This window comes from Danio aesculapii, chromosome 25 (assembly GCF_903798145.1).
Source record: "Danio aesculapii chromosome 25, fDanAes4.1, whole genome shotgun sequence".
NCBI classification, from domain to species: Eukaryota; Metazoa; Chordata; class Actinopteri; order Cypriniformes; family Danionidae; genus Danio; species Danio aesculapii.
The window spans coordinates 18,206,283-18,219,523 of record NC_079459.1 but is presented as its reverse complement, the minus strand read 5'-3'; the positions used below and the strand labels follow the sequence as shown (position 1 = coordinate 18,219,523).

Below are 13,241 nucleotides of genomic sequence, written 5' to 3'. Positions count from 1 at the left end.
ACCATAATAATAATAAGTTTAAGATAGATAACAGTATGCTGGCTTTTCAAGCCACCATAATTATTTAAAATGAGTAATACTATTAGTAAAAAAACAAACAAACAGATAACATGTAATTTCTAAGTTATTAATAAATCCTTCTAAATCACAAACAAATCCTTAATTTTAATTACATTTTTTATTTGACTTTTTTATTATAGGATCACAGTATTTTATATTTTGATAACAGCATAAACAATGCAATTTAAAGGCTTAATGATATTCATCCGTCTGACAGCACATGTGCTGCAAATCCTCACGAAGCATTCACATTAAAAGAGCCGCTGCACTTTCACACAACACAAACGATTTACAAAAACGCGCTGCATTTTCCCACAACACTTGCAAAAACATGGGAACACGAAAATGTTTCAAGTGCACCTAAAAACACTGTGCCATGATTATCGCTCATTGAATTTGCAGGTGAACTTTAAAAGGCGAGTGTTTTCTTTTTTGTTTGTTTGTTTATTTTAACATCCTGAATCTCGTCTTTTATATTTTATTAGCCTGAATAACCATAACCTAAATAGCCAGGTCTGTCATGTTTTAGGGTCCTCTTGAAATATTTAAATTGTGTTCCGTGCTATTTAAAAGTGTTGTGAGAAAATGCTGTGTGTTTGTGTTGTGAGAAAGCACATTTTCATAATTGTTTGCGGTGTGTTTTTTTAAATGTGTAGGATCTGCAGCATGTGTGCTGTCAAAAGAATGAAGGCTTTTCTTAATTTGCTGCCGTTTTTTGTAATTGCATGCGTTTTCTTAAATCGCAGCATGTTAAGTTCTCTTGGCCACCATGAAAATTACATTAAAAACAGTAATATTGTGAAGTACTTCAATTCAAAATAACTGATGTCTATCTGAATATACTTAAAGAATTGAATCTTATATAATGACTTTCAAGAATATTTGATGAAGGCAAAGTTTAAAACTGCAGCGAATACTTAATAGAAATCATACAGTATGCAAGAATTCACTGTCAGTGCTGATCAGTTGCATCCTTTCTGAATAATAGTTAATTACTATAAACTAGGACTAGATCTGTTTTTGGTACAATGTCTATATAACGTCCAGGCAATGTTGATGTGCTGTAGCCCTAACGGCCAAGTTTAGAAATAACCAGTTTGGTCGAAAATGCCATTTTCTCCCAATTGCCTCTACCTGTCTGTTGGAGAGACGGAGAGACAGGAGGCGGTGAAGAGCGAAATGCTTGTAGTCTATAATCATTTACAAAGGTCAGGCTTTAGAGAGAAAGGCAGAGACAGTGAGCCTGCCAGCGCTGCTCTCCATCTCTATTGATCCCTATCTGCAGTTCGGCCCACCAGAATGACTCGCCTGAGAGAAACACCTCAATAACCGCACCGCTTCAATTAGGGCTGCTGGATGAAGTCAAGGACGTGAGAAAACACGAACATGACTCCTGATCCTAATGCTGGCATGATACGGGAGTCTTTGATATGCTGAATATCAGCTGCAGTGTGTTTTGTTTTTTTCTGTGAGTGAGTGGCAGGTTCTGGGCTCTGGGGGGTTCGGAGGATCTATCACCTTCCAGAACTCCTTATTAACAAGGTGAAGCACGCGCCGTAAACCCTTGATAATGAGCCAAAAACCCAAGAAAATAAGACAGCGGAGCAAGTTTCCAAAGATGGTTTTCACATCCCACCAGCATCAGGGTACGCATTTAACTGCTGTTTCTGAAAAACTTGGGCGCTAAATGAAGTTGTTGATTGGGTGATCAGCAACATGTTGAAATCAATTGATTTAAAAATAAAATGTAAAGTCATAATAACTGACAAAAACTATTAAGCAGGCATAATGTAACTATATCAGAAAAATAAAAAGGTATATTAAGCAAAAAATTGTAATAAAATGATAGTAAAAAAAATGGCAACAATTAATGAAGAGCAAGATTTATATTTATTCTGACATTTGCACATAATATTCATATTATATGTGTATTACAGTGTTGGGGAAAGTTACTTTAGAAAGTAATGCATTACTAGTTCCGTTATTTTCATACTTGCCTGAGGCTTGAACTCTTTCAAAACTTGAAGGGTATTTTAATTTTTTTTGTTTTAAACAGAGGAGCTCTGCATTTAACGATACGCTGTATAATCTATACCTTAATTTACCTTAAAAAAGAAAAAAACGAATAAAAAGAAATGGAATAAATGTTACCTTTTCCTTCCTGAACTTTCTGATGCTTTACATGCCCTTAATACAGATTAATGAAAGTTGCATTTGCTACTGTTGTATTTTTGTTTTATTAGTTCAGCAAAGGCAATGTCCATTGAGACTATAATCCCCTTTTCTTCCATGTGTTCAAAACAATGAAAATACTTCCATAACAGAAATGTAAGGTTCTGCCATCTTGGTTTTTGTTCGTTCCCGTGTGGGCTAAGGTTCTCATTGAGTGTGATTCAACATGATTACACTAATTTTAATTCAGCAAACGATTTTTTAAAAACCATATTAATTAATCTAAAAAGCCACTCGAGTTATATTTTTTAAAAATTAACTGAATTATTACTAATCTTTTTAACTAATGCGTTACTTTACTTGCTACTTAGAAACGCAATACAATTACGTAACCCGCTAAAACTGGTTTATTAACTTGTTTATAAGAACAAACAGTTTGATTTTAGCTTAACACTAGAACTACGGTCATTTTGACTGTTTTTAATTGGCGAAATTGAATAATTTGCTAAACTAAAACAGATATATCTATAATACCACGACTTTCCTAAATACGTGTATATTTCTTTTTATTAAAATTACAAAACACAAAAAGAGTTATGAGCTGAATTGAACTGAAACTAAACATCAACTGTGACAACTGAACTGAATTAACTAAAACTTAATCTATGTCAATCTGAAGTTTTGTTCCTTGCCACTGTCCCCCACTGGCTTACTTGGTTTGGGACTTGTGGCGCTGCGCATTGATGGATTTGCTCTTCAGTGTTTGAACTTTCAGCAGTGTAATTTAAACCACGCTGAACTGAACTAAACTTCAACTTTTAAAACTCTACTGACACAGTTTCAATTTACTAAAACTTCTATGTCAAGCTACATCTACATTCAGCACAATCTACATTGTAAAAGCGCAATAGGAAAAAAACAAGTATTGAATTTGTTTGACACAATCTACATTGTAAAAAGCCCTTTAGAAATAAATAAAGATCAGTATAAGAATTTCTACCTAGAACTACCATAGACCTGGCATTTCAGTGTCTGCTACTTTTCCCCGTGACTTTAAATATGTATGCCTCTGTTGCCTAGCCACTTCCTGCTAACAAAAACATTTCTGCTGGCAAAAACAACTTAACTTCATTTATATCTATCAAAACAGGATATTCAGTGCCATGAAAAAGCCTTCTCAACTCTCTGTGAAAGTGAGGCGCGGATATTGTAGTAACCTAACAATACATTTATAGTCTGTATTACCAAAAAGATTGTATTTATAGGGTGATGACTTTGTTAAATATGACGACACATTCAAAGCCTAAATTTAATATCTCAAAAGAAGCTTTGTATGTAAACATGTTGTGAAAATATTATGTCTAATATGAGAACAGTCAGAATGACCGCTATGGTAATTATAGTAGTTATAAAATTCTGGTAGTTCCAGTGTTTATTTCTACAAAATAAATTACTCAAAATCTGAAATTTGATGTATAGGGTGAAATTTTATCAAATCTTTATAGAATTTATTACACATGGGTTACAAATCCACAAAAACTGGGAAATTTCAAGATGTCTCTTACTGTTTATTTAAATTATGTAATTTAAAGTAATTAAGAATTTATATTAACAGTCTTTAAAGAAATATATAGGCTATAATTAGCAATTATAATGTTATACATATAAAAAATACAACAAAACAAAATTTAAGCTGCAAATGTATAACAGCAAAATAAATGTATGCATATTTATTTTTTTTATTTATTTTGTACATTTTACATTAAACAATTGCACTATAAATTGCTTAATAATATCATATTTTTGAATAACATAAGGTTTGCATTTAACATATTAATGAAAATGTTAAATTAAACAAAATAAACAAAAAAACGTAAAATATTATACACACATTTCTTTAACCTGCCTATGTGAAATCTGAACTGTTAGCCCAACCGAAATCCCTTATTTAAAATAGGAGACATTCCTTCACTCCAGTTTCTTATTTCAGCAATATTATGGTGAGAAGACAGAGGAAAAGGAGGAGGAGGAGGCAGCTGTCTAGGCTTTCAGACAGGCCTTCAACAACTGCCATTCTGCTTTGAGGTGAACCATGTAAATAAATATACAGAACTGCGGCATTCAGCACTTCTCTTTACTAGTCTCGTTAGCTATATTGTGATGTGAAAAAAGGAGACGCGGCAAGACCAAAGAAGCTTCAAGAAGTGCTTCTGTTTCTCCATAACGATACGCCCTCAGGTAAGAAAAACAACAGAGTGCTGAAACAAACAATATATACAGAGCTACAGAGACACAATGGGCTATGATTTGAATAAAACATGCTAGGAATGATCAGAAACCATCCTCTTTGATGGATGAGATTCGAGAGTGGCTGTCAATGTAAACAGAGCCATATGGTGACATGACGACATATGGTGTGTAAACTGCTTATTTACAAAAAGGGAGGGAAAATGACAACAGCAGCATTTGTTTGTTTTTTTCTAAAACAAATGGGCCAGTTGCTGTATCCAAATTTTTAAGTTCCTACATGGCACTCACTTCATGGTGCTAACAAGAAATTATAAAAGTCTGAACAAGAAATAATAAAAGTCCAAACAGATCACTTTTAAAGAAAAATCTAGATTTAATACAGAAAATAAGACATTAAATAGATTTAGTGTGAGGGCAAAAATAAAATGGAACAAAATAAAAAAATTCATTGGGCCCTAAATTGTAAGAACAAATTAATTTATCCATTTATTTTTTTGCATTAAAACATTGCAGGTTTGAAACACTGCAACCTCTAGTCATGTTCAATATATTTTATGGAAATTACGTTTTTTTCCAATTTATTTATATATTTTTATGCTTTTAATATTTTTTACCTTTTATAATTGTTTATTATTTTATTTAAACATCTTAGAATTTAATATTTTTTGTTTATAATTTAAGCATTTTTTATCATCTATTTCCAGTATATGTTTAGTTAGTAGTTCGTATAGTTAGATTACGGCTCCGCTGTGTTGGTTTTGTATAGGTTTAAAATAGCTCTTACATCCAGTTGTGTGATGATAAAAATGATTAAGTTTGATTAAATAACGTGGTAGTCCTACAAGGCACAACATTTTGTTCCACTGTTTGTCCACTCATGTAGTGGAATGAGAATAAAGCATAACTTGAATTTACTTGATTTAATAATTAATAAAAAAAATTTAAAGTATGTATTATCATTAAGATATTTAAAATTTTAATGGTTTTCATTTAAATACAGATTCAAAGTCCATTGATATGTTGTATGTAAATGCGCTATAAGTTGTGTGTATATATTAGGGATGTAACACTATAATATCAAGAAAAAAAAAAAAAGTGCCAATGTGTATCACTGATGTAAACTATGGTCCAAATCCAAAATCACCTACTACTCAGTAGGTACTGCATTTCAATTTAAACATACAACTCGGTCATTAGAAAAGTACGTTCTATACAGTATGAATGTCAGTAGTATGAATGGGTCTCGGTCGTACTACATCCACCAATTTGTCATGATCATGTGACCTATCCACGTCAGTAGCTGGCAGCTAGCTCTCTGCAACTCTCACATGGCCACCTAAGAAAGACAAGCAGGGCTGCGACTGGTCAGTACCTGGATAGGAGACCACAAGGGAAAGCTAGGTTGCTGCCAGAAGTGGTGTTAGTGAGGCCAACAGGGACGCCCAATCTGTGGTCTGTGTGGGTCCTAATGCCCCACTATAGTGATGGAGACTCTATACTCAGTGAGCGCTGTCTTTCGGATGAGACGTTAAACCGAGGTGCTGACTCTCTGTGGTCGTTAAAAATCCCAGAATGTTCCTCGAAAAAGAATAGGGCTTTAACCCTGGCATCGTGGCCAAATTTGTCCACTGGCCTCTGTTCATCATGGCCTCCTAACCATCCCCATATCTTAATTGGCCTCATCGCGCTGTCTCCTCTCCACCAATCAGCTAGTGTGTGGTGTGCGGTCTGGTGCAATATGGCTGCAGTCACGTCATCCAGGTGGATGCTGCACACTTGTGGCGGATAAGGAGATTCCCCCTACTGTGTAAAGCTGTTTAAGTGCCCCGAAAATCACTATATAAATGTGAGGAATTATTATTATTATCATTATTATTATCAGTTGGGTCGCTTCACTCCCATTCAAGAATTTTCTCACGGTGCATCATGGGATAGCGTAGCTTCCATTAAATGAACACTTCAGAGTCTCGCCCGGGTACTTCTCACATACTGTTTTTTGAATTCTATGAATTTGGACATACTACTCAGCTCACATACTGTTTTAGCATACTATATAGTATAGAAGTATGCGATTTCAGATGCAGCTTATAAGATTGACAAACTGAGCTTGTTTAAACCAATTTTTTATTTATATCCAATTTAAAAAGTGTATTTCACTCAAAATGTATTCATTGTATCCAATTCTGTATTCATCGCATAATGACATATTCGAAGCCACAAACTCATGTGCGCTGACACACTTGGGTATGTTTACCTCAGAGAAACCTACTTCAGCATGTACTTCAGTCATGCAAATGACATGGGTATATCTTATGGCTCATAGTAACATGTGTTAGCTACCTCTTTGCAAATATTTTTGAGCTGGTTGATCAATACCGGCTTCCAGGTACGCACACATTGGTAATTTTAGGTTTAAACAGTTACACCTAATGTTTGAGGAAAAGTGCATGTATTTCCAACTGTGATCCAAATTGCCTGGAACTAGCTGTGTATTATCAGAATCAAGAATTTTTACAGACCATGGAATAAATTATATACATTTATACAACAGTTCTGTCTGGTTCTCAAATCTGATTGGCTGATAGCCATGCAATATCGCATCTGTACAGCCTCTTCAGTCATGTGTATTACTCTGTACACATTGACTGCCAAGCAAAGGACTAAACTCACTACTGTTTGACAAATATTGCTGCTGTTTGACAATATAATGTACATTTTAGGCTTTTTTTAGGCAAGAATATAGTTGTTTAGATTGCAACTATTGCAGTTTATTTATAAGGATAGTGCCTATTTGAAAATATGTTTGCATAATTTCGAAGATGTGACTTTTTGTGCTTCTGTGGCCATCAGCTTGTCATGTATGGCCACAGCCATATCACCCTGCAGCCCAAAACCGGTTACTCACCGAAGCTAAGCAGGGCTGAGCCTGGTCAGTACCTGGATGGGAGACCACATGGAAAAACTAGGTTGCTGTTGGAAGTGGGGTTAGTGAGCCCAGCAGGGGGCGCTCAACCTGTGGTCTGTGTGAGTCCTAATGGGTAAAGCCTAGATCGGATATGCGGCCGGCCGGAAGTGTGATATGCACATTAATATAGCAGCATTTTTTATGACACTGTATAACAATAATTAATATTTTTACAGTACTGTGAAGGTTGAGTTTAGATTTGGGGTGGGAATAGGCGTTAAAAAGTACAATTTATTGGATAATTTAATAGATAACATTAATAATACTCTTTTTATTTTACTGTGACGGTTGGGTTTGGGGTGGGGGTAGACGTTAATAAAATCCAATAAATGGGAAATTTAACAAATAATAGAAATAATTCTCATTAACTTCCGGTCGCAAACGTATCAGATCTAGCAACAACCATCCTAATGCACTAATGAAGGGGACACTATCCTGTCAGAGACATTGACGCAGAGACGTTGAACCGAAGTCCTGACTCTCTGTGGTCATTAAAAATCCCATGGCACTTCTGGTAAAGAGTAGTGATGTAGCCCCAGTTTCCTGGCTAAATTCAGTCCATTGACCCATACCCATTATGGCCTCTCACACAACCCTATCCATCGAATTGGCTGTATCAATATCACCAACAGCTAGTGTGTGGTGAGCGCACTGCCACCGTTGTTCTGTGGCTGTCGTTGCACCATTCAAGTGGATGCTGCACACTGGTGGTGGTGTGGAAAGGCCCCTCCCCCTCATGATTGTAAAGTGCTTTGGGTGTATGGCCATACATGATAAATGCGCTATGTAAATACACACATTACATTACATGTTTTTCAAAGAGCAAAAGAAATTGATGGTTGACTTTACAAAACAAAATAGCGACAGAGATCGTACAATAAGTCCTTAGGGGAAAAATATATTTTGTTTTTTATTTAGATTTTTGATTAAGATTCTTTTAATGTCCTTCACTATCCATCTCAGATTGACAGGTCTTCAGTTTTCTGCATAATAAACACAGACCTAGCTATATTTGAAATCATCGTTTTTTTTGTCTCCCATCCTCCATGAAATAAAGTAATTTTGCTGTCATTGGCATTAAACCTGATGAAAGATTCATAGTGCTCAGATGTGCCGTGCCCCCCACAAGTCAAAGATTAGCCCATATTAGACTCATAATGGCAGCAGAATGATGACTTCTCCCCCATGCGGTAATAAACTTGTTAGGAGACGTAGAAGACCATTTGTCTCAATGTCAGACTAAATGATGTCAAAGTCACAGCAATGGCGTAATCATGAAAAATGTATGTCAAGCACTTTTATTAGTACTATTAAATAGTCTTCCATAAAGCTCACCTCTTTAGCTTTCTGCTTCAGCCTGGCCTGTTCGGGATCCTCCTGCCTCGAGCGACTCTGCAAGCAAACAGAAACATTACAACTCAAATAGACTGCTTTGAATTATGCACAGGATTCAGACAAAATGAAAGCAGAAGTATGAATCGAAAACAATAATAAAAAAAAATAAAAAAAAAAAAAAAATCAACATTTGTCGCTATTTATACTTGTAAACTGATCTGATGCTGTAGAAATGTGTAAATATATTTTAAAAATCTAAAAGAAAAAAAAACAATATTGGCTCCAATCCTGGAGCACCTTGACCTTCTTTGCTTTCAGGAACTTTGATGTGGAGGCTGAAGTATGAGAAGGAGCGCTATCCTGAAAAACCATGATTTTTCTTTAACCAAACTTGACTGATTTCTGTAAGAATTTTGGGTCCATGTGGGTCCCAATAGGTTTTCTGCAGTATTTGTGATGATTGAGATACAGTTTAACAGATGGTTCATCTGAAAAATCCACCTTCAGCTACTTTTCCAAATTATCAACTAGAAGTCAAGTTATTATTTGTTGTCCAATTGGAATCGACAAGTCTTGTGTCACGTAGTGTATAGCCTGATTTTTTTTTCTTTATTCATTTATTTAAATTATTTATCTCTACATTTGCAGAATTCTAAACTTCTGCAACCAGAACCATTGACTGTCTAATATTCAACCATGATGATATACTACTGCTATGCAGCAATGTGGATGTAAATAGGTCAACTCTATTGCCAAGCACATATTTATATGAGACCAGGAACAACAAAACATAAGAACAATAATCTCCTGGCTGACGTCTCAATTATCCGCCTGCATTAATTAGAATGGGGCTGGCGCTGCACTGGGAGTGCGGGACATCGGCAGCGTCATCATCTGCGTTTGTCGTTTAAGTCGACTAATTACCTCGGCTTTCATGTTGCCTTGTCCTTCTCCTGTGGGGAATCGTCACACCCACACTGTATCTTAAGGATGTGAAACTTCAAGGGAGAGCAGTGCATGATGGGAAGTTGCTATTAGCCATTTTCTGGCACTCTGGAATCTATATGTGAATCTCAAGCGTCGCCGGTGTCACAAATGTAATGGTTATGAACTGGTGGGTGAGTGATATGAAATATCACTGGGGTGGGATTGAATTGGATTGGTTAACTCATTCCAGTGGAAAGATAGGAGCTATACTGCTAAGCATCTAGATTTGCTGAGTGCACTGGCTTCTGAATTTTGTGCTATTAATTTAAACTGTTTACATATATTAAGCCTATTTTATAGAAATTAACAGGATAAACTTTAAACAGTATTTGCAAATCTTTAACATTTCATAAACATTAGTGCTTGTCGCTCCTTTTTTCATGATTATTCAGGCACAATTTTCCACCATCTAACCCTAAATTAGACTTAACAATCAGAACATTTCTATTTAAAAGATAATATTTTGGATTTTAAAAACTAGTGATTAATGGCACTGAACAATTTCAATACAGTATTTAACTGTATTAAGCTTTCTTCCATTTAGGCTACCACTGCAAACACTCACTTATATTTATATATAGTTTTTATAATAATTGAAAACAACTGAAGCTAACTTTTAAATGCTTTTAAAAACTTTAGCAAACTCCATAACGAGTGTCAATTTTTGTACAATAGAAATGTAGATTTTATCATTTCTTTTTTCTAATTAGTTTCACCTCCATATATAGTCTACTTTATTTATTCATTGCCACATCAGCAACTTATAGCCCTTTCATGGGAAGTTCAAAAAACCTAAAAACTTTGCATGAGAACAACTTAACAACTTCATATTTCAATCAAATATGATACACAAATCAATATAAATAAATAAAATTCATAAAAATGTATATTACAATAAAATTAGATTTTTCAATTCAATATTTGATAAATAGCTTAAAGTTCTTTCTGTGACACCTTTCATATATAGTCTAGTATTAGTTCGTAGCATAAATTATAAGGTTCATGCCATTTTTATTTAATAATATTTGTATCTGTCAATATTAAATTTCGCTACATTACTTGACAAAAGTTTTATCGTTGATCCCAGTTCTAAGAGTAACAAATAATAAATTGATATCTAGTTGATCATTTGGAAAAGTGGCAGAAGGTAGATTTTTTTTCCGATAAATCATCTGCTGAACTGCATCCCAACCTATTGGAACCCGCATGAACCCAAGATTCTAACAGAAATCAGTCAAGTTTCGTGAAGGAAAAATCATGGTTTGGGGTTATATTCAGTATGGAGGCGAGAGATCTGCAGAGTGGATGGCAACATCAAAAGCCTGAGGTCTCAAGACATTTGTGCTGCCCATTACATTACAAACCACAGGAAAGGGCAAATTCTTTAGCAGTATTGCGCTCCTTCTCATACTTCAGCCTCCACATCAAAGTTCCTGAAAGCAAAGAAGGTCAAGGTGCTCCAGGATTGGCCAGCCCAGTCACCAGACATAAACATTATTGAGCATGTCTGTGGTAAGATGAAGGAAGAGGCATTGAAGATGAACTCAAAGAATCTTGATGAACTCTGGGAGTCCTGCAAGAACGTTTTCTTTGCCATTCCAGATGACTTTATTAAGAAGTTATTTGAGTCATTGCAGAGATGTATGGATGCGGTCCTCCAAGCTCATTAGAGTCATACACAATATTCGTTATTTTTCCACTGCACCATGACTTTATATTCTCTACTGTACATTATTTCAGTAAAGTGACAATACTTTTGTCTAAGCAAAGTCAGACCTTACTGTCCTAAATAAATAATTAAAAATCAAGGGATGATCATGTTTGATTTTGGTAAAGTAAGCATAATCTGCAGGCTTTTTCCTTTCAAATAAGCCACTTCTGATACCAAATGAATAACTGTAAGTCAAGTTATTATTTGTTGGTTTTAAAACTTTTCTTTTGTAAAACTAAAGACTTTTGTCAGGCAGTGCATATCTATTTTACATACTGCACATTTGAATAATACCGGACACCACATAACATAAAAGCACTTGTAGTTTATAAAATGTTTTCAGTTTCACAGATATTTTAATACTCTTTGGGGTGTTTATAGAAACATTTTAAAATAAAAAAAAATATATTTAATAATTTTAAGCATTTTCTTATTTAAATTAAACAATTTTAACCATTTAAAAACTTAATTAAATCCAGCATTTTACTGCCATTGCATAGCAATGTTTATAAAACTACAAATTCAATTACAAAAACCATCCCGCAAGTCCATCCAAAAACCCTCCACTTGTTTTAATACCTAGAAAGCGCCTGTAATCCTCATGTCTGCCTATATAGCAATTTGAAGCCATATAGCCTTGATTAATTTATAAGCAGTGTTCACTTTGATTGGCGCCAAAAAGGTAAAGGTAGTGGCGCCTTAAGCTTCATCCATTACATATAACGTGATTTCTTCCTCTCAACAAACTCAGTGAGTGAGATCGTGTCACTTCCTTAGAAAGAAAGCAACTTGGAGGCAAATTTAAAACATCCTCTCTCCGCTCCCTAACAGAAGACTCATTCCCTTTCCCCTGATGTACTCCGGTCCAGGCAAAAGTACAATCAAATCAACTCGAGACTGCAGAAATCCCTCTGGCTTTGCCATTACTGCAATTTGCTACAGTATGAAGCTGCAGAGTGCAATCTTGTGTCTTAATAACACTGCTGTTTCTCTCCCAGGCTTAAAAGCACAACCGGTTTTCTTTTAAACGCCATCCAACACGTGCCCACATTCGCTGGATGGGCAGAGACTGGCGCCGACGGCCACTCCCATATCGTTTAAACCTACTTTTGCGGCTTTCATTAGCAGCTCCCGTTCCTCGTCGTCTTTCCTCTGCTTCTCGATCTTCTCCAGCTGCTCGAAGAACTTCAGTTGGGTCCGAACATCTGACGCCTGCTCGTACAGATCTTCATCCTAAGGAAACACAACATTGCAATAAGTTCAACACATTCACTAACTTTTCACACACAAAAAAGTTTCAGAAGGGGTTCTGCACATTTTATGAGGCTAAATTTAAGACTTTAACACTTTTAAGACCAAATACAGAAAAACATAATAAAAAGGACGGGAAAACAACACAACAATAGGTTGAGAACTACGTATAATATCAAGAGAGAAAGTAAAAATACAAAAAACTGATATATCTTTATATATAGATTTTAGTTTTGAGCATTTTATTGGTATTTATATACTTCAATCTTCACATTTCTTAATGTAGTGCATTATAATGTAGTGCATGAATACATTTGCAAAAAAACTCACTGAGTGTTTTATTGGTATTTTAAAATATAAAATAATATAATAGATTAAACATCACTTTGATAGGCAATCTTGTGCCGTCAAACAAATATTCCCATCCAAAATTAAAGTTAACATTTATATGTTAAAAAATCAACAAGTTAACATCTACATGTCTGTGAATGTATGTGTCTGTTCAGTGTA

General features: G+C 35.1%; 1 protein-coding gene across 1 annotated transcript in view; it reads right to left on the bottom strand.

Annotated features, from left to right (window-relative positions):
* si:dkey-219c3.2 (transcription initiation factor TFIID subunit 4) overlaps positions 1-13,241 on the bottom strand; it is a 101,434-nt gene that overhangs the window by 46,255 nt on the left and 41,938 nt on the right. Inside the window, exons 11-12 of the mRNA XM_056451895.1 lie at positions 12,588-12,713; positions 8,783-8,839 (exon numbers count right to left, since the gene is read on the bottom strand). Of these exons, the coding sequence (XP_056307870.1) occupies positions 8,783-8,839; positions 12,588-12,713 (183 nt within the window). The remainder of the gene's footprint in view (positions 1-8,782; positions 8,840-12,587; positions 12,714-13,241) is intronic.